This window comes from Elephantulus edwardii, unplaced genomic scaffold (assembly GCF_000299155.1).
Source record: "Elephantulus edwardii isolate Elephantulus edwardi_28Jun2011 unplaced genomic scaffold, EleEdw1.0 scaffold00304, whole genome shotgun sequence".
Lineage (NCBI taxonomy): Eukaryota > Metazoa > Chordata > Mammalia > Macroscelidea > Macroscelididae > Elephantulus > Elephantulus edwardii.
The window spans coordinates 539,185-561,504 of record NW_006400054.1 but is presented as its reverse complement, the minus strand read 5'-3'; the positions used below and the strand labels follow the sequence as shown (position 1 = coordinate 561,504).

The following is a 22,320-nucleotide window of genomic DNA, read 5'->3' as shown; positions in this document are numbered from 1 at the left end:
GTTGGGGTTTGGGAAGCCCTAGTGAGCACCTCTTCTCCTCAGTCATGTCTTCTGGATACCACAGCCCATAATCCTTTCTCTCCTGGTCACGTGGCTGACTGAGAGGGCAGGTCTCACAGGAGGGTCACAGGTGATGCTGTCCCCAGGTCTCAAGAAGGTGGAGTGAGGTGTGGGCAGTCCAGGAGATGGCTAGTGGCTGTCTGCTCACAGGACAGGGTCACAAGTGATGCTGTCCCCGGGGCCAGGACACCACTGAAGCCCCAGGGAGGTGAACTGAGTGTGGGGTGTCTGGGGGATGGCTGGTGTAGTCTATCTCACACAGCAGACAGGTCCACACGGTGAGCAGAGAGGCTGCCCTTGTCCCAAGGGCCCAGTTTTGAGGAAGCTGTGGCTGGCCGGGTTCCATTTGTCTGCAAACCAGAGAGGTGAGGGTCAAGATACTGTCCCCAGACGCGCTCTGTCACTGACAGCCTGAGAGGACCCGTCTGCAAGCAAAGCGCTTTAAAGATGAGTCTTTCTTATCTCCTCTCTGGTTTCTGGCTCCAGGTTTGAAGCACCACTCATCCTGCCTGTGTGTGCTCTGAATTCATCCACCCATCGACTCAATCACCAAGCACCGAATCCGTCAACCATTCATCCCTCCAGGTGGTCATTCACTCGCTCACCCGTCTATCTGCTTGTTCAGTCATTTCATCTCTCGACTTGACCATACAGCCATCCATCTGGTCATTCACTCATTTCATTTACTTACTCATTGATCCTTTCATCCAGACAACTGTACATCCATTCATTCACTTCCTCATGCATTTGTTCATCCAGTCAGTGCTCTACCAATCTCATTACTCATCCATCCATGTGGTCACTAATTCATCCATCAATTGCTCATTTATCCATCCATCTAACCATTCATCAACTTGTCCATCCTCCCTGCATCTATCATATAATTTATCCATGCATCCATCCATCCATATTTCCATTTATCTACCTAACCATTCATCTATTTATTTATTTAGTCATTCACTCATCTAGCCACCCAGTCATCCATCCATCCATTCATTCATCATCCTCCGTTCTTCTATGCACTCATATGACGGTTCACTTAATCACGTATCAATGTTCTTTTATTCATGCCCTCATTCAGTCATCTCCCCATCTACTTTTTCATGCACCCATCTCTCCATCAACCCATTAGTCCACCTATATCTGTTGGGTCAGTCACGCATTCAACTCGCTGGTTTTTTCATTCATTCATCACTCCATCTAATCTTTCATCCATCTGTTCACTCATTTTCCATCCATTCATCAGTTCACTCAAAGCACTGCCCATCTATTCATTCTTTATTCCCAATCATTGCTGTCACTTAACTATCCATTCATCCACCTGTTCATTCATTCATCTATCTGTTTGATCTTTCACTCGCTCATCTGCTCATCTGTTCATTCATTTGTTTGTTTCTAAATCTGTCTGGTATTCACTTCTGGAACATAGTCTGCTCAGTTGACTTGTGTCAACCACGGGGTTACAATGGAAACAAAAGCTACCCAGCCTTGTTCCCATGGAAACTGCATTCAGGAGTGGGAAGAACAGTGGCCCTTTACAAACTACTTGACCCCGCAGGTGGTGGTAGGAGGGTGCGCGATGAAATGAGGTGGGTTTCTTCAGCAGTGGGGCCAGGTGGGATTCCTGGGACACTTGAGTAAGGACTGGAGTGACAAGCAGTAGCCAGTGAGAACACATGACTGCCTCAGTGCCAGGCTACCCAGGGCCCCTGCCTGGGTCGGCAAGACAAGCAATAAAGACGAAAGGTATGTGTAGACCCTGGGCATGGAGAGCTGGTTTCACAGGTGTCCTTAAGGGCCCAAGGACTGATGCAGAGGGCACCCAGCAGGGGCAGGGCTTGCAAGGACATCTCTGTCCTCAGTCGGCTCCATGGCTATGTCAGGGTCTGCCACCTGGTCAGCTGACTCTAGGGACCTGTCGCTTGTAGCCCCAGACACCTCCCCTCCCAGTCTGGAACACACATCAGGCAAAGTAAGCAGAATGAGACCAATTAGCATTGCAAAGCTCCTCCTCCCCACCGATGCCTGCCAGGACCTTGCCCAGCAAGACCCTGCAAAGGACAGAGGGACGTAATGAAGACAAGTCCCACATGAAGCACACATGCAGTCCAGGGAAGCAGGAGGCAGCATGGCCAGCGGCCAGCGACAGAGAACAGAGCCCAGGCAACAGACAGTGATCAGTGCAGGGAAGTGTGCTCAGAATTGGCTGGGCAGGAAGGCAGCATGAGGCATGGGAAGCACTCACAATGTCGGAGCTGAAGGCCTTCCCATGGGCGCTGCGGGCCGAGCTGCTGGTGAGCGACCAGATCTTGGTTTTGTGCTTGAAGGCAGCACGCACCTTTGAGAGAAGAGAGGGCATTCAGGAGACGCTGCTTCTCTGAGGCTCGGGGAGCATCAAGGAGATAGTCCTCCGTGTCACCGGCCTCAGGATAGAGGAACAAGGCGCTGCCCAGCCCTAGCCACCACCATGACTGCTTGGAGGCCCATAAGGTTCTAACTAATAGACTTTCTGGAAGCAAATAGCCAGGCCTTTCTTCCTAGTCTGTATTGGTCTGGACGCCCTCCTGAGACCTGTTTAGCACCATGGAGAGCAGCACACAGGCCTCAGGGACAGAGTGTGGATGTATGTCGAGTACAAGATCCCAATACAGAAGAAGGCATTCTAGCCCGAATCACCATGGACTACACACAAGCCTCCACTGATGGATGGGTGTGGATGTGAGTCAGGTACACGGTCCTCTGAGCAGAGGCGGTATCCTATCCCCAAGCCACCACGGCCTTATATACAAGCTTCCACTGACAGACAGGAACAGTTGTGAGTCAGGTATGCAGTCCACTGTATGGAAGGCAGTCTTCTACCCCTGAGCCACCGTGGGCTCATAGCCTCAGAACAAAAGGTCCAGAGCAGAACAGAGATGAACTGTGTGGTACAGACTAACCCCACAGCCACGGCCCTCGCATGCCGGGGGAGCCTCAGCATGTTCCGGAGAGGGCATAGAATGACTCAGCAGCAGCACTACAGGGTCCAGAGCAGTGACTGGGGACAAGGACCCCTGAGAGAGAACAGACACACATGCACTCTGGATGGTCTAGCCCCCCCTTGGATCAGCACCCCTTCCTGTCAGGCTGCTGCATCCATGTGATCCTTCCAAGTCACTGCCTCCCTGGGCTGTACCCTGGCCAGCTGACTGGCCTTCTCCTTTCCGCCCGGGTCCATATGCAGACAGGCAGCCCAGGAGGGCCCTCTGCTCGTTAGGATGGCACTATAGAGGCCAGAGCTGGCAGGACAGGCTTGTTAGACATGGAGACACACCCCAGCTCCTTACACACACACACACACACACACACACACACGTTTTAAAAACAGCCCTGGGAGCCCTCATCCATGCCAGTGGGAATGAGGTAAGGTACTTCTACAGGAAACCGTCTGGCTGTTTTCTCAACAAGTTAAATTTGTTGTCACTGTACGAAGTCCCATTGCTTCTTAGTCGCTTTCAACTCCCAAACTCCCTCCTGGGTGTCCAGGGCTATAAATCTTTCTGGGAGGGGATTGCCTCATCTTTTTCCTGTGGAGCAGCTGGTGGATTCAAACCAATGACCTTTGGGTCAGCAGCCCAAGTAACACACTGCATCATCACCAGGATCCCTGTATGACCGAGCCTTCCCCAACGTAGGCTCAGAAGTGGAGGTGGCCACGCAAACAAGAGACCTGTCCACCAGTGTCCATGGCAGCACCATCAACACCACCATAGCAGTCGGAGGGTAAGATCTTAAAGGTTTGTCAACAGAGGAGCACGTTCCATCCACACGACAGAGACCACACCACTCAGACACCACGGAGCATGACGCTGGGGCGGGGGTGGGGGACGACGACAAGGACAAGTCAGCCACAGAACTGTGCAACCGAGAACGCTGGACACTAGCAGATACAGAGAGCAAAGATGATGTGCAGTTGTTTGCAGGGAGGGGGGAGGGGAGGGCGATGCAAATGCGGAAGGGGGAGGGGAAAGAGAAAAAAGAGGGGAAGGGTGCGGAGGGGGAGGGGAAAGAGAATGGAAGAGGGGGAGGGGGAGGAGAAATACAATGGGGGGGAAGGGAAGGAGCAAGGAAGGGGGAGGGGAAAGGAAGTAGAGAAGAATGAAGGGAACAGGAAGGGGGGAGGGGACAAACTTGCTCTGAGAGAAAGGAAAGGAGAATGGGGGGAGGGGAAGAGAAGGAGGGAGGAAGAGAAGAGGGAGGGGAAGAGAAGGGGAGGGGATGGGAGGGGACGGGAAGGGGTGTTCACAAGGCTGGAACGACCGGGGATGGGACTGGTGCGGAGTCCCGCTCAGCCTGAGGGCGGAATGCAGTGCATGACCTGTTACGTGCATCTTGACCATAATTAACAATAAAGTTGTTGTTCAGTGTCCTCTGACACTAGGAATGACAGACGGAAGCCTTGCTCTGTCCTGCTCCATCGTCTCACGGTCTCCAAGGACCAGCCCCCTCCTGACATGTCCAAAGTACATGGTGAAAAAATATGTAGCACCCAAGTAATTACTAAACCAAACCAAACACACAGGGGGACAAAAATGAGCCCAGACAAGCAGACGTTTAGCTGCCTGAAACCCACCTGCTTCCCACCCCTGAGGTTTGCTCACCTAGAGAAAAGAGAGGATGTGAGGTCATCAAGCCCTGCCATTGCCCCTCAGCACATCCTCACGCCGGCATGAGTGCCCTGGCCATGAGTAAGCTTCATCTCCCACTGCTGTGTGAGGGGGGACCCCATGGCCCTCCTCATACCGCCCCACCTTAGCCAGCAATCCATAGTGGTGTCTTGGGGTCATCCTTCTCCTTGGTCAGCCCCCACTGCTCCCGGCCACCACAGAGCCTCCAGGAAGAAGGGTCCTGGGGACAGACACATCTTGAGCATCCCCACATGCCCCCGGCAGGCAGTCACCAGGGACTGCCCACATCTCTGGAAAGATGTCTCCTAGCAACCCTGTTGTCACCTATCTGTTACTCTCTACATCTTGGCCAACTCTAATGACCTCTTCATCACCATGCCTGACCATCAGCACCACAGCTAGCTTGAGGGACCCCTTGGTCACCATGCCTGACCACAATTAACTCTAGTGACCCCTCAGTCACCCACCCGGCCACTCCCACCATGATTGCATTGGCCACACTTGGACATCAGCCTCACACTTTCCTGTGCTCTGGGTGAAGGGGTGCTGACTCAGGAGGACGAGTGGATAAGTTGATGAGAGGCTTAGTGGACAGAAGGACAAGGGGTGGGAAGGCAGGAGGATGGATGGACAAGAGGAGGGTTGTGAACAGAGGGCAGAGGGACAAGAGGATGGGTAGACAGTGTGGACAGGTGACTGGAGGACAGAGAACAGCTCAATGGGTGGGTAGAAGGACACGTGGACAGATGGACATGTGGACATACCTCTGAGTTCAGCAGGCAGTGGAAGAGGAAGATGAAGAGGCCCTGCAGAAGGAAAGCACAGCACTGGAACTTTCTGCAGCTGCCCTCCAGGGGTTCTCCCCAGCCTGGCTCAAGGTGGGTACCACCCAAGGGGCCCCAGGGGCTGAGAAGTTGGATCTCGTGGTCCTGGAGCCCCATCACCTGACCAGATGAGGGTGGTGCCAGTGACTAGGTCAGGAAAAGGGCAGGGTCAGCTGAGGCACAAGGGCACCCTGGGGGTGCAGGTACTGGGGGGTGAAGGCAGAGACTTCCACACACAAGTGTGCCCCCAACTGTGAACAGGGATGTGAGGACAGCCACGCAGACCACGCAGGGTCTCAGGGACCTGCTGGGTCAGCCCCAGCACAGCTCTCTGTGCGGAGTGGACACGGGTGAGGGCAGGCAGCCAGGCCCTCATGCTGGCCAAACACAGTACGAGGATGGCAGCTCACGGCGCGTGAGTCCTGTGCATTGTAGACTCTGCATGTGTGAGCAGCGGGCACCATGAGCTGCAGCCGGGGTGGGAGGACAGTGGCTGGCACAGCGGGAAACCCAGGGAGCATGGGCATTGTCAGGCCCTGTGTTCTGGGCCCCCATGCAACTGTGCTCACCGAAGGCCCTGCCTGGCCCCTCTGCCTTTGTCTTCCCCTCCCTGTTTCTCTCTGCCCCGCCCAGCTCCAGCCCCTCCTACACTACCTCACACAGGTGTTCCCTGTCCAGAACCCTAACTGTGCCCCCTCCTCAGCCAGGGGATTCCACATGCTGCTGGAATGTGGGGGTAAAATACCTGGAGCCCCAAGTATGCCCTTTCTACAGCCAGGGGACCCCTTAGGTTCCTGGGGTATGAGAGTACAGAGGCCTGGAGCCTTTTAGCTTCCCCCTCCACAGCTGGCGACTTCATGAGCTCCTGGGATGTGAGGATGCAGATGCTCAGAGTGCCAGGTACGCCCCCTCCCCAGCTGGACGACCCCACAGGTTCTTGGGGTGCAAAGGGTACAGGCAGCAGGGCACGACCCTCACACACACACCTGGAGGGAGTTGAGCAGGGCGAAGATATACTGGAAGACTATCGCCTGGTTGTTGACTGCAAGCACGCCAAACACCCACGAGGTGCCCAGGATGGGCAGCAGCACCGCTACGGCCTTCGCGGTCAGCCTGGAGGAGGGGCAGATCATGGGTGGGGGGCACGGGGACGAGGGTGTGCTGGATGGAGCCTGAGATGGGACACGAGGACAGGGGCATGGGGGCAGGGGCAAAGGGGGAGATGGGGATGGGGGCATGGGGATGGAGGTGTGCTGGATGGGGCCAGAGACAGGGCACGGGGATGGGGGTGGGGTGGGGATGGGGGCATGGGTATGAGGAGGATGGGGTGGGGGGAGGTGTGGGGATTGGAGCACAGGGACAGAGCATGCTGGGTGGAGGACAGGCAAGGGGCACAACGATGGAGGCACGAGGACACTCCTGGCCTTGAGGACACCTCAGGCAGAATGACCCACTAGTGAGACCCTGGTTCCACCTAAAGATTAACCCCTGGCCACAGTGCTCTTGGTAAACAGTCACCTGACAGTCTCCCCCTGGCCCCAGGATCTTGGTAAGGGGTCACTGAGAGGAGAAATTAATTAATGAGTAAATGAATGGTAAATGAATGAAAAAGTGCCACATATAGACCAGTGCCCGGGACAGGTGGATGCCAACGTGGAGCTCCCCGTCCTGAGGTTACCCTGTCAGGTGTTGGCAGCCAGCATGTCTCGTGAAATCCACACAATGACATGAACATCTTTCTCCTGAAGTTCTAGGACCCACTTAGCACAGTCCCTGCATCCTGGACACGGTCTGTGTGAAGAGTGGTCACCACAGACCAATTCTCTCTTACCAACAGCCGTGTGGAGAAGCCCCCAGGGGTTCCCAGGTGGACTCAGGACTGTCGTGAGCACACGGAGTCCACTTCCCTGTGGGCTGCTCTCTGAGTCAGCTTCCTTTGAGAAGGTCTCTAACTCTCATTTCCGCTCACGGTGCGTTCTATGGGGTCACACATACACTCGAGGCCACACATACTTAGTGTGCATACACACACACGTGCAAGCATGTGCACACACCCACACCCACACCCACACCGTGCTGTTCTATCTGCTGGCAGAATCCGAGGGGACACCTTCTAGAGAAGGCACAGCTCACACCTGCCCAGGTGTCCACACCTGTCACGGTCACGTGTGGGAGCTCGTGAAGCCCATGAGTCTGGATGACTGCACAGTCTGACTGTGGAGGGAGGGCTGTAATGGGCAGAGAGGGGAAATGTGGCCACAGATATATGTGTGGGGACACACACACACACACATACGTGTTCTCCAGGCTGAGGCTCTGCAGAGGGAGGGCACGCTGTCACTGGGAAGAGCACCCCAGAGATAGACCACCCTTTCACAGTGATAGGGCCTCAGGGCAAGAGGAACAAGTATCCCACCGGCCACCCTCCAGGTCTCCTGCTGTTTGCTCTGCTCTCATGGGAAAGGAAAATGTGGCCATGATCCCCTTTACCCCAGGCTTCTCCCTCAAGATGTCCAGAGGCTGGACAGGCAGAGGGCAGGGACTGCCTGTCGACTTCACGCCCGGGGTCTGGAATTCATTACTGAGTAATGACCTCATCGATTTAGCCGCGGACATATTTACTAGTTTCCCTGGCAGATCAGAGAAGACAGAGTGTGACTAAAGTCACTTTAATTTTGCCAGCCCGCGGACATTTGGAAGTGCTGCACTTCAAATATTTCCGTAAAAATCTGTGACGGAAATGACCGTCCACTCCAAAATTTCAGCGTAGCCTCCAGGCCCTCAGGCCTGGCCCTGCTCTCCCAGCCTGGCTGGTGGATGTCCAGGGTGCTGGCCTCATGTCCCTGGGGTCCTGGAGAATCAGTCCAGCCTAGAGTGCTGTCCTCACGTTCCACCAACAGTGTCCGAGCCCCCCCACCCCACCTTTTTTGACAAAGTTCTGTCAGCTGGGAACACAGAACTCTAATAGGGTAAAGCGGCTCCCACGGCCCAGTTGTGAAGAGTTGTTAACCCACATGCCCTCCACCCCTCCCTGCACTGCCCCTCAAGAAATCCTCAGGGTCTGGAAGGACACCTGATGGACGGACCCCTCTTGTCCAGAATGGTACTGAGGCTGGTGGGCATTGATCGAGGATGTGGATGATGGGGAGTTGGCACATGGCTTGTCAGCCCTGGAGCCTCCAGAAGGCCATGCACGATATTGCTGGCCTCATGGACATGCACTTACTTGAAGGCATTGGGGTCTCCGTGTATCTTATAGTTGTCAGCGCTGATCTGACAGATGGCCCGTGTGACCGCGATGAGGATGCTGATGTTGACCTGCCCGGGAGCGGCCAGAGGAGGTGGTGAGGGCTCACCTGCACAGCACAGCCCCTTGCACCTGCACAGCTAGTCCCTATTACACCTGCACATCCCCCCTGCACCCAGACACTGCCCCGCTCCACCTGCATAGCTCTGTCGTACCTGCACTGCCCTCTGCCCCTGGACATTGCCCCACTCCACCTGCATAGCCCTGCCATACCTGCATGCCTACCCTGCACCTGCATGACCTCCCCACACCTGCACGGCTGTGCCACACCTGCATGGCTGCATCATTCCTACATAGCCCCCTGCACCTTCATGACCTCATCACACGTGCATGGCCACGCCACACCTGCATGGTGTCACATCTGCACAGCCGCATCCAGCCTACACAGCCCCCTACACCTTCATGACATCATCACACCTGCACAGCCATGCCACACCTGCATGGCCCCCTGCACCTGGATACTGCCCACTGCACCTATACGGCCCTGCTGCACCGGTCCCCCTTCCCTGGCCTGGGCTGCTGACCCCACCAAGACTTCTGGGGCTAATCCAACTGGAGGCTTTGGGTTCTACTGCACACACAACATGCATCCACTCCCATCTGTCCTGTGTCACATGGTGATGGTGTGTGTGTGGCTGTGATGCTGGAAGCTAAGCCACTGATATTTCAAATACCAGGAGGGCTGGCATCGTGAACAGGGCTCAGCAGAACTTTCAAACTGAGACAGACCAGGAGGAAAGACCTGGAAGTCTACTCCTGAAAACTCTGTAGACCCCAAAAAGAATTATGAGAGTGAGCTGGCAGCTATACCACTAGGACTTAAAATACCAGCAGGTGGATAAGGTTTAGTAGAGCTTCCAGCCTGAGACAGACCAGGAAGAAAGGGCTGGCAATTTATGTCTGAAAACAACCAGTAAAACCCTGTGGCTGACAAGAGAACGTGGCCCCACACAGAGCCGGAAGGGAGGCCCTAGATTAAAGGCAGCAGCTGGAACTGGACTCGAGCAGCCTGGGATCGTGGGGTCATGCTGGGCAGTGTGTGCATGCCCTCGAGGTCACACTGGAGTCGCCTTTAGAGAGGACTGTCCCCTCAGGATGTGCCCTCAGGGTCAGTGCTGCCTGTACCCCCGCCGAGTGCCCTCAGGGGTCCCTCCCCACAGCTCTGTCCACAGAGGTCAATGACTCACCATGATCACAAGGAGGGCAGGAGCCACAAAGGCCCAGATGGCGCCGCTCGACAGGGACAGCCAGCAGCTACGGGGGAAGCAGAGGCCACTGTCTCGTCACAGTCCGCACTCCAGCATCAGGCCCTGCCCAGCATGGGTGCATGTGCCAGTGCTCAGCTGGGGTTACCCCAGTGAGGACACCCTGACCCCTCACCCCCAGGTACCTGTGATGCCACATCCTGACCCCTCCACATGCTGACCCCTCATTTCTGTGTACCTGTGACCTCCCACCTTGACCCCTCATCTCTGTGTCCCTGTAACCTCATTTCCTAGACCCTAACTTCCACGTATGTGTGACCTCACATCCTGACGCCTGCACTCCACGTACCTCTGACCTCACTTCTTGACCCTCTCCTCTGTGTGTCTGTGACCTCACATCCTGACCCCTCACTCTGGATACCTGTGACCCCCTCGCTCCTGTAACAGGTCTGACTGGCTCTGACAGAGGCAGGCAGTCCTGGCCCGGAGGGGAGATCTCCATTTATGAGGATCAGGGTTAGGGGTGGTCCGTGAAGCTTCTACCATATCCACGGCAAGTTCTCATCTCACGGTGGAAAGACCAGCAGGCTCCTTCCAGAACTTTCTACACTCCTCAGGCAGGGTGTCTGTGGCTCATCCCACCTCACTGCAAAGCCATTCCCATCTGTGCTCTGAGAACTGCTGACAAGGAAGGAGTTTCTGAGTTCTCTGGAGAGCTATTCTCTGGAAAGTGGGGTCCAGGATTTTCTGAACAGGTGTCCCCTGAGAAGCTCAATCCAAGGTTTCCTGGAGAGGGATCCTTGAGGAGGTGGGGGTTTCTTGTTCCTTTGAAGCCTGTTCTTTAGGATCTGACCCTGAAATGGGGCTGGAAGCCTGTCCCTCTCTGCATGGTCTTTTCCAGGAGTCCAGCCCCCAGCGACATCTTGCCTCCAGGGTTTCAGGTGGCCTCAGGGTCCAGCCAGGGCCACCAGGTGGTCCTCACTCTTGAGCTGTCCCCTTGCTGCCCACATCTGGGTTTCATCCCATGATGCAGTGTCCACTCCTGGGCACTAAGTGCACAACACGAGTTCCCATCTACACTGGCTCTCTCCCTGGCCCAAGCCCATCTGGGGGCCCCAGGGCTGCCAGAATGAGGATGCAGACTGGAGCTCCTATGTCCCCTCAGCATGGGAGGCACAGGCAGTGACCACAGGACCTCATTTCTCCAAGGGTCCAGGGGGCGCTGTCCTCACTGTCCCAGCTTCTGGGAATGGGGGTGGGCAGGAGGGTCCTGGGCTGTGACTGTACCCCTGACCTGGCCTCTGTCTTCACATGGCCACCTCTATTCTGCCTGCCTTCCTCCTTCAGTATTTTGAACTGTGTTGTTTTAGAAATGTCTTTGGTGGGCATATGTACCCAAACACTGGGTACTGGGTACACTGCTGGTCCAATGACATCCTCTCTTCTCGTCTCATCTCCTGGGGACACCGGTCAGGTCAGATCAGCGGCACCCTAATCCAGCACAACTCCATTCTTACCTCTGCACTGACGCTATTTCCAAATAACCTCGCTTTCTGAAGTGTTGAAGTTTCAGTAGGTGAGCATTTGGGGGTACACCACTCAGCCCAGCAGTGAGCCCCAGAATGCACCATCTGAGGAGGTCCCTGTGCTCCAGCCTGGCTCTGAGTGTCCGGGGACGTTTGTCCTCCCCACGTTTTCCTGTGCGGTGTTAGGATGAGGACCTCCTGCCTGTTCTCTGAGGAGCCTCAGGGGTCCCTGACCCTCAGCCGGGGCCACCCCCCAGAGGTGGGGGTGATGCTGGTGTAGAGACTTGAACTGGGGGCGGACGATGTCCACCAGGCCCAGACGGGAGATGGAACAAAGGCCTTCTCTAGGAGCGAGCGCTTCAGCCTCGAGTCCTCCCGCATGGAGAGGGGGCTGCGGGGCCCATCAGCACAGGGGCCACCTGCACCCCTCACACCATCTTCAGTGTTCAGTGAATCGTAGCCCGAGGTAGGAGCAGCTAGATTGTTCCTGTTTAGTTATCAGCTGAAGAGCCGTCTTCCTGTCTCGAGGCGGCGGCAAGAATGCTCAGCCCTCCTCTCCCCAGTCACGCTCCACCATGCTTCCATTGTGTTTTCACTGAGAGATGCCCAGCTTCCTCCCGCAGGCATGTGAGGGAATGCTTTTGTCCTCATAAGAAAATAAGATTTTTCTGGAACTAGGCAGCCTGACCTGGTTTTTTTTTTTGGTTTGTTTTGTTTTTTGTCTCCATTCATTCCTCGTCCTGATTCAACGGTGGGCCCGTCAGCTGCAAGTTCGCGAATGGCAGCCAGCTATGGGGCCGCACAAGGTCCCATTCCCCCACCCAGGCACCTGGAAGCCAGGGCCTAGCGCCCAGGAGACCTTGCTCACATGGCTCTCCCATATACAGTTGTCTTGGGAATGGGATACTGTGCTGACCACCCAAGACTGGGCTCCAGGGAGTGGCCAAAATCTCCTGTGAGGAGCCGTGCTGGGTGAAGACAGCTCGGCAGGAAACGTCTGTCCCTGGAGGATGGCACCCAAGCTGCTAGCTTTACATCTGAGGATGCGGAGAACACAGCTGGGTCAGCCATCCCTCCCTCTGCTCGTGCTGTTCTCATCCCAGGACCCGAGGAGGCCGGGTCCACCCCACAAGGACGTGAGACGGAGCGCTGGACCGTGGGACTGTCACGGTAGAGGCACACCCGGGACTTACTTGTCGCTCGCTCCGTAGCTGTCTATGGCACATGACATGGAAATGACACATATGACAAGAGGGGCACCTGCGGAGAAGAGAGCAGAGCTCTGTCAGCACGTCAGGGCGCCTCTCGGTCAGACATCCACCCCACTCATCGCCTAGCTGGTAGAAACGGAGAATTACCCACTTCATACCCGACGGGTGTGGAGAATTACCCACTTTGTATCTCCTGGGCATGGAGAATTACTCCTCTTACACCTGATAGATATAGAGAATTACCCACTTTTTACCAGGAGGATATGGGGAATTACTCTTTCTATATCGGGTAGAGAGAGAATTATTCACTTTATACCTGGTGGGTATGGAGAAGTACCCATTTTATACCTGAAAGATACAGATAATTGCCCTTTTTATACCTGACAGATCCAGAGAACACATTATATACCCTGTGGGTACAGGGAATGACCCATCTGCACCTGACAGATAGGAAGAGTTGCTCTTTTAATACCTGATGGGTACAGAGAATACACTTTACACCTGATGGATACAGAGAATTGGGCACTTTCTAACTGACAGAGAAAAGGCATGAAATTCTGGGGGCACAGAAGCTCCTGTCCTCCGAAAACTCATGCTGTGAACAGAGCTATCACACACACACACACACACACACACTGCACTCTCACACACGTACTCACACATGCATGTCATGCACACCCACACATGTGTAGACGCATGTGTGCACAATCACGGACAAGCCCACACATGGACATGTACTCACACACGTGCATAAGCACAAAACACAGCCACACACATGCTCAGTGACACACTCATGTGTGCACACACACACGCACGCTCTCACAGAACATGCACATACCCACACACCTCGGCACACACTCACACACGTACTCGTGCACACATTCACACTTACACACTCTCACTTGAACACACTGGACAGGTTGAGTCTTTGTCAGATTGGGTCTGGGCCAGGGCCAGGCTGCTTGGCGTGGCGTCTCTGAGCAATATCCCAATAACGAGCGCTGACGTGGAGCCAGGGACAAAGCAGGGGTGAGAGACGTCAACCTGCAGGAAGTTGCGGGCACCCCTGGTCATGTTTCTTCCGGTGGTGGCCACCTTGGTGCTCCCAGAGGAGGGAGCTGGGCTGGCAGGTGGTTCTTCAGCAGCAGCTGAGGGCAGAAGTACCACCTGCTTCCTGTCAGCGCGTCCACTCTGCTGGGTGATGCCTTGGGGTCATGTCCCTCATTCTGTGTACAGGGCTGAGGGCTGAGCTTCTGGTCTGCAGCCTCTCAGATGTCCAGCACTCAGGCCGCCTGCCCCCTGGACATGTAGCCTCTCACTCAGCAAGCACTCAGGCCTCCTGCTCCCCCTGGATTTATAGCTTGCCACTCGACGCAGTGCCTCCCACCACCCAGGTCCCGAGAACAGACACTGATCCTCCAGTCATGACCCCGACACCCAGTGAGAGTGGCTGGAAACGTAGCTCCTGGCCTCTGAGGTTTGCATGTTGAAGACAGAGTGAGAGGTGCAGGGAGGCCAAGAGAACGCCCTCCTCCCTGCAGAGTGGCCGCTGGGCCCTGGTCTCACCGCTTCATAATTAACAGCTGAGAGCTGAGAGGGCGCAACTGCCTGTGACCGCCTTTACTTAGGCCCGGAGCCAGTTCTGAGCAGGCAGAAGAAGAAGGCGCGCGGCACTCATCATAAAATTAATTAAGGGAAAGCTGACGAGAAGACGGATAGAGGCTGCGGAACGGCCAACACTCAGCCTGGCATCCCATCTGTGCCACAAACACAAACCCCTTGGGGCCATGTGGGTGCAGAGACTATGGTGGGTCCCAAGCAGTTGTATGGCAGGAAGTACCCTGACCACCCCAGATCTTCTGAGGGCCCAGAGGGACCTTGGGACTTATGAAGATGACTCCTTTTTAAAATAGTGGCAAACAATTGCTTTTTCTCAAGGTTCTGTAACCCAAGCAAGCCTGCTTCTAGGGTAGATTAGCTTGGCTACGACACTCATTCCTTAGCAACAAGGACCACGTTGGAGCCTCTGCTGATGGGGACCTGGCGACTGCAGTAACAGACCCCACATGCACATCTTGTATGGTGGGCTTGGCTGGTCATGATGGGGGTGCAGATGTATGTGCATGCATGCATCCATGCCTGTTGCATGACCTGTGTATGCGTGTGTGTGTGTGTGTGTGTGTGCACGCGCATGCGTGTGCATGCATACAAATGTCTGGTAAGTGACCTCTGTGTATGTGTCTGTACAGGTACATCATGTGCACACACGTCTCACTTACATGGGCATACGCATAAAGAAATGAGTAAACTATGCTGGATGGTAACATGAGTTCTTTAAGTGCTTACTAAGTAGAGCCGTAAATTGTAGAAAGCATGCTTCTCTCTGGGGCCATGGGGAGGGCTAGATGGGGCCAGTCACCCCTGAAGTGAGCCCAGTACGATGTGAGGGGAGCATGCAGAGGGCACCCAGCCCCAGGGTCTGGCCTGGGCACAGGCAGGGGAGGTCTCTGAGGACCTTGTGCATCCACTGAAGTGGGCAGTGACTTCCTGAGATTCCCTTACACGGCCAGCAGGTGGACGTGGCTGCAGCTACACCCTTTCTCCAGACCCTGGGTGGCTCTCCCCCAGAGAAGGGGAGCCCCTGTAGTTATTGTTAGATGCTGTTGAGTTAGTTCATGATCAAGTACAACAGAACAAGACACACTTTAGTTCTACGTCATTCTCACAGTCGCTTCTATGCTGGAGGCCATTGTTGCAGCCACTGTGTCAGTTCATCTCATTGGGATCCTCTTGGGTTTTGGGGTTTTTTTTGTTCTCTGACCCTCTACTCTACAACATCACAACTGTGGTGTTGACAAAGAATACTGAACATCTCATAGATGGCCAAAAGAACAAACACATCTGTCTTGGAGGACAAGCAGACAGGATACTCCTCAGAAGCAAAGATGGAGAGACTTCATCTCATTCACTTTGGGCAAGTTATCAGGAAACCCAGGGCTTGGGAAAGGACACCAAGTTTGGAAAATTAAAGGGTCAGCAAAAAAAGAGGAAGATCCTCAGTGAGAGTCTTCTAAGGGCGAGAGTTTGTGTGATTTAGCCCCACTCTTTGCTCAGGCATCTTCCAGCTCAGAGCACAGACAGACATGCTTCCCAGCTTCAGCCTGAGAGGACTGTGGAAATTAAAGCAAAACTTGGAGACAATCCCGATCACAAGTAAGTCAGTCCCTGAGATCGGCAGATGCACGGACACAAGCTTGCACTCCCAGCAGGAAGGTCACTGATGCTCCTTGGGGTGGAAAGGAACAATGTATAGCAGACACGTCCGTGCAGCAGGGAGGTGAGGACAATAAAGGAGGAACTGAGAAACACAAAGGACATCAGGCATGAGGAAGATAGAACAGCAGGCACAAATCCAATTATACAAAAGATAACTCTCAGTACAAATAGAATAAGCACTCCAATAAAATGCCAGAGATTGTGAGACTTCCTTTAAAAAGGTAAAAGATCCATCTCTATACTGTTTATAAGTGACACCTTATATTCAAAGATACAAATAAGTGGAAAGTAAAATGATGGTATAAACATACATGTTTCTAACAACACAGCCCCAAAATACATGAAACGAAACATGACAGAATTGGAAGGAAAGACAGATGATTCAACACTAATAGGTGGAGACTTTGACACACTACTTTGAGAAGTGTGGAATCAATAGAACAAGGAGGCAAAACAACATCAAAGCAATAGAAAATTTCAAAAACCAATTGAACCTAGGAGAGTATTCCACACAACTAGAATACATCTCCTTCCCAAGGGTTCAGGGAGACTGTGACCTTCACAACAGACCACATGGTAAGCCACAGTACAAGTCTCAATAAATTTAAAAAGACTGAAATCACAAAGCATATTTTCTGACTGCAGTAGTGGGGTAGAATTATAAATAAACGGGAAAAAAATAGAGATATCCACAAATATGTGGAAATTAAATTAACACACTCCTGAATAAGCAATGGGTAAAAGAGGAAATTCAGAGACAAAATATAAAATACTTTGGCATGAATGAAAAGAAAAGCACAGAACAGCACAGCCTGGGATGAAGCTAAAGCCGCACTGAGAGGGACATTCATAGCTCTAAGTGTTTATGCAGAAAAAGAAACAACATCTCACATCAAAACCTCATCATTCACCTTTTTTTTTTTTTACACTGGGAAGAGGAGAGCCCTCTAAACTTATGGCAAACAGAAAAAAAATAAATGATCAGGATTAGAGATAGAGGTGAATGAAACGGATGAAAGAAAAATAGTAGAAAAAAAAATTAATGTAAAGCTATTTCATGGAAAAAGAACTACAACCAAACCCAGTCAGCGATGGATGCAGGAAGACAGTGTCTCTCAGAGAGATGAGATTTGGATTATCAGTTGACCAGTGGGGCTTTGTTTCCATCCCATCCTTGGAGGCTCCAGGAAGGGCACAACATATAGAAACCTACCCCATCCTATGCCATAGTAGTAGAGGTGCTTGCTGTCCTCTGAGCCAAAGACCTTGATGACCATGCTGTAAAGGTGCAGTCCCTCAACCAGCATCCACGCAAAGGCACTCAGGAAGAAGTAGTGCAGGAGCACAGCCATGACCTGACAGGGGACCTGGGAACAAGGATACGCAAATTGAGGCATCTCTGGGTATGTGTGCCGGACACTTCCTGTGTCCACCCTCCCACCCTCCGTTTCCAGGGAGGGAAGGTCATCTTCCAGTCACATGGACCTCCTGAGGACCCAAAGTTTCCCCAGCCCCTACCCCTCACATCTTAGAGCTAGAAATTTTTAGAGTTGTTGGCTCAGCTAAATCACTGCATGTGTCCCTCAGATATCGCGACCGATTCAGGGAAGTAAGGGGACCAGGCCTGGCCAGTAGGCAGAGTGCTGCTTTTGAAACTTAACTTTCATTTAGCAGGGCTTCGTGATTTTGAAAGGAAATCAGAGACCTGATGTGTGTCTGCATGCATGTATGTACATATATGCACAGGTGCGTGCCTCTGTATGCATGTACACACACACTTGCATGCATGTGAATATGTGTTTCTGTGTAAGTGTGCATTGTTTTCATGCATGTAAGATGTATGTATCTGTAAATGTGTGCAAACATGTGGCTGGCTCTTCATGCACATATGTGTGAGTGCATTCTCTAGTGAATGCTTTGTGGCTATGTGCAAACATGTGCATGCCTGTATACGTGCAGGCAGATGTGTGGGTGTGCCAGTGCATGTCCACCAGTGTGTGTGCATGTGCACATGTGTGTGTGTGCTCTGTGATTGCATGTGCTTGCACGAGTGTCAGTGTGGGCTCTCTGACAAAACCCACACTTACTGGGTCTGGGGTTTTATTCTGAAATATGAAATGTTAAAGAACAAGACGGAGGTGGTGGCTCACAGCTCTGAACAGACTAAATGTCACAGTATAACTCCCTTTAAAATGGTTTGTTTTATGCTATGGGAACCTTGCTGAAGTTTTAGGAACCATGTCTAGGGCCAGGTCTCGAGGCCTGGAGGTGGACAGGCAGGCTGACCACTGGAAATTGCTGCTGGTGGGTGTCTGTGAGGTTACCAATCCAGGGTCTGAACACAGTGCCTCAGCTGCTGGGGAGCCTGCAGGTGCTCCAGGTGTAGAGAGACCTGGGCCTCAGCTGCGTCAGGGTGTCCAGAGGGCTCACAGTTCCTCTTGGGGAAGCCCAGCCTTGGCTGACCAGGGTGTGACCACATTTGGATTCAGAGGACCAGCAGGAGGGAGGGAGGAGGGCCGTGTGGCAGGGTCACTCACCGTGCCCGGCTTCAGCTGGAAGCTGACCAGCAGCAGCACCTGGGCCACCAGCACAGCGAAGGACAGGTTGGCATGGATGTGGTAGCGCTGGTTCCTGATGGTGCTGACGGAGCTGTGGACAGAGGGTGTGAGCTCCACACCTGCCCTGGACTGAGACACCTGGACACCCTGCTCTAGGGCCCGGACCCTCCCTGCTCCTCCGATGTCCTTCCCGCCACTTAAATGGCCAGAGCCCTGATGGGCTTGGGGGTGCGGGGGGGGGGGTGCGGGACCCAGTGTAACAACACTGTTACAGGCTGCTGAGCTCCCAAAGCCAAATGCCAGATTCAGTAGCCCCCACCCCGTGACTGCTGGGCCCCCATCCAGGCTCCACCCATTCTACAGGGAGGCAGAATCAGAATCAGATGGTGGCTTGGTCACAGCTATTGAGAAAGCCCCAGTGCCAGGCAAGGGGGACTCACGAGAGGACAGCGAAAGTGGCCAGCGTGGCGGTCAGGCAGAGTACTGACAGGGAACAGCCAATGTAACTGATGGACGACAGCGCCACCTGGTGTCCATGTGCCAGCTGTGTGGACGCAGAGAAAGGGTCAGCATGTGGGGCAGGAGCAGGGTCAGTCAGTGGGGGTAGAGTGGGCAGTGCAGGACTTCAGGGCCCCATAGGAAGGGAGGGGAAACAGGGGCAGGACGGGGCTGGTGGGGCTAATCAAGACCACTGAGGGACAAGGTCTAGTGCTACAGGGAGCACAGGCAGCCACTGTCCCTCATGACTGCCCAGGGACCCCTAAGCCCTGCACCTGCCCCCTCCCAGCCCCTACTCCCTCCCTGAACCCCACACTGAGAGGCTCAGGTGGCCCTGGCCCTGGGGGTAACCACCACCTATAATCACCACGCTGAGAGGAGTTAAAGACTTGGCCGTCCAGCCCAGGAAGGCGTGGGGCGCCCAGCCATGCCTTTCCTCCCAGCCCTGAGGCTACATTTAGAAACTCCCAGAAAAGCCCAGAGTTTGTTTCAGGACATGGGGCCTTTGAGTCAGAGACCACAAACTCGAGTGACCCCAGGGAGGGCCTACAGACAGGAGCAGGAGGGGCTGGGTGGGGCCTGCACACCCAAGCAGCTGTCCCCAGGGAATACAGCGTCCAGCTTCAAGAGTGGACAGTATGGTCCTTCCTTCCAGGGTAGCAGTTCACATAGGGGTGAGAGTATCACACTGTCCCCTGGGAAGTCACGTCCAGGCCTGTGAGTGGATGGTATGATCCATCCAGGGGAGGAACTCGTCCCATAGACAGGGGTGAGAGTGTCACCCACATGGATTTAGAATGCAAGGCGCATTATGTCATGTTTACTAAAAGCAGTGACCGACTGGACAGCAGTGGTGATGGGAGGCAAGGCAAGAGTGTGAATGGAAAGAAAACGAAGGAAGAATCAAGAACAAACAAAACCATTGCCAATGGACCCATGTGTACTGGCCACGAGGATGTGCCTCCTGGTCTCAGAGCAGCGTGGGGTGAGATGGAAACATGACGGGAACAGGAGAATGGGCGGTTGTTGCTCCCACCCCCTCCCCAGCTCCTATCCCGATGTGGATTTTCTTTATTCAGAAGGTATCTGTGCGAACACTTCTGAAAACGCAGAGACCTGACAGTCCAATGTGAGATCAAATGTTCATCAGAGGCTGTAAATCAAGGAGGAGGCACAGGAGAGGGGAAACTAGATGAACAGAGACAGGCCAACCAGAATGGAAACAGTGAGGATGTCCACACAGTGTGAGGAGGGAATCGGGGTCCAGGAGCCTCTTTTGGACAAATTGCTGAATGGAAGTCTAAATTCTGTATCAACCTTCATTTAAAGTACAATTAAGTATTAGTCAAAACCTTAAAGCTAAGAGCTTGCTTAACACGTCTGGCCACAGCAGGAGGGGACAATGTTCTCTGGGTGGAGTGAGGCGTGGGGAGGGAGAGTAGGGTGCAGAAAGAGGAGATATGAGAGCTTCTCCATCCTGAGCCTTCATGCTTGACCCAGGCCTCACGAGACCCCCTGCAGGACTGTCAGATGGCCCACGAGAGCTAAGTGACAGTATTGTCTCCCAGGATGAGGGTCAAACCTGTCTCATCCCCCTACCTGCCCTCCGTCACATGAGGCAAATGTGGGGCAGGTAGGGAAGTAGAGGTCACACAGGAATCAGTGGACCTCAAAGAGGCGTGGGCAAGCCCTGGAGGCTGTGGGCCGTGTACCACAGGCACAAGGTGCAGGCCCTAGGGTTAAACACCCACGCTCAGTGTGACAATCATGACATACCTTAGCACGCTAATGCTCATGAAAGGCTCATTTCGGCACGAATAATTTTAAACCTCTCTCAGATCAATCTTCCCTGGCAATGAACAGACGCATTTGCTCCCACGGAGACACCCACAGACACTCTAAATCTGGCATCACTTCTCCCGAGTAGTGACAGATTTGGGACTAGATATGTGTGGGTGTGAGTGCTCTGAGGTCTGAGTTTTAACCCAGTGACCAGTCTCTCCCACCCTCCCTCCATCACAAGCCCTCAATACCCACCCACAATGCATGTTCTGGTCACAGCCAGCATTGCCCCTGTGGATGACCTGGGCCATGTGGGAGGTGGGCACCCTTGCCTTCCTGTGCCCTGACACCCGCTGGATGGGGTCTGCACTTTCTCCAGACCCTCACCCTTCTCAGACCTGTGCAGAGCTGCTGCACCTGAGGGTGACCGAGCCACCAACCTCCCTGGACACATGGTCATTGTGGATGTTCCGAGTGGTCACTGATGGCAGCATGTCCACGCATGGAGACCCACACACTTCCCAGAACTGAGCAGAGCGGTCACGCGTCAGAGTGACCTAGCCCATGGACTCCCTGGCCACATGGTGACTGTGTACACTCAGCGCGGTCACTGATGGCTGCATCTCCGCTTGTGGAGACACACAGGCGTCTGTTCTCAGTCAGGACGTGGGAGACGGTGGGGGCTGCACCTCCAGGCTCCCACCCTGTTCACTCCACTTCCTGGAAGCTGTGAGGTCTTGCCTGAGGCAGCGGGGACTGGAAACAGCTGGACGGGACCCTCCAGGGATATCTGCCTTCTCAGAGCACCTCTTCTCTAGAAACTGTCTCCCAGAACCAGAGTAAGGGCTTTCTACCTTGTTCCATTGCCCACCCTGCCCTTTCATGCAATCTGACCGTCCGGGGCTCCCTGTGTCCAGCAAGTCTATCGGCCTCATTCGCCCAACGGCTCCTGCTCACTTGGTCTCTCACGTCACATTTTGATTATTCTCACGATGTTTCAAATTTTTCCATCACGCTGCAGCCTTGTAGCCTCGCCTGTTGAAAGCGGCATTGCTCACCTAAAGGCTGGGCCTCTCCGGTGGTTTGAATCCACCCACTGCTCCGTGGGAGAAAGATGGGCAATCACCTCTTGTGCGATTTACAGCCTCTGAAAACCCGCTGGAGGCTCAGCTAGGAGTCGGTTCTGATTTAAATGAGTGCATTTGGGGTTTGCTTCCCCACCCATTGTATACTTCATAGATTACCAATAAAAGCAAAACATCCATTGCCATCAAGTAGATGTCAACTCCCAGCAACCTTGTAGGGCAGAGCAGAGCTACCCCAGAGGGCTCAGGGCCATGGAAGCTGGCTGCTGTGTTTTGTCCCCCCGGAGCAGCTGGGTGTTTGAACCTCTTGGTTAACAGCTG

At 53.9% G+C, this 22,320-nt stretch overlaps 1 protein-coding gene across 1 annotated transcript in view; it reads right to left on the bottom strand.

Moving 5' to 3' along the window:
* Positions 1–314: 314 nt before the first annotated feature.
* GPR133 (G protein-coupled receptor 133) overlaps positions 315–22,320 on the bottom strand; it is a 99,473-nt gene continuing 77,467 nt past the window's right edge. The window contains exons 17-26 of the mRNA XM_006900996.1: positions 19,075–19,178; positions 18,614–18,725; positions 17,290–17,443; positions 12,783–12,849; positions 10,046–10,112; positions 8,778–8,869; positions 6,538–6,664; positions 5,492–5,533; positions 2,306–2,398; positions 315–410 (exon numbers count right to left, since the gene is read on the bottom strand). Of these exons, the coding sequence (XP_006901058.1) occupies positions 315–410; positions 2,306–2,398; positions 5,492–5,533; positions 6,538–6,664; positions 8,778–8,869; positions 10,046–10,112; positions 12,783–12,849; positions 17,290–17,443; positions 18,614–18,725; positions 19,075–19,178 (954 nt within the window). The remainder of the gene's footprint in view (positions 411–2,305; positions 2,399–5,491; positions 5,534–6,537; positions 6,665–8,777; positions 8,870–10,045; positions 10,113–12,782; positions 12,850–17,289; positions 17,444–18,613; positions 18,726–19,074; positions 19,179–22,320) is intronic.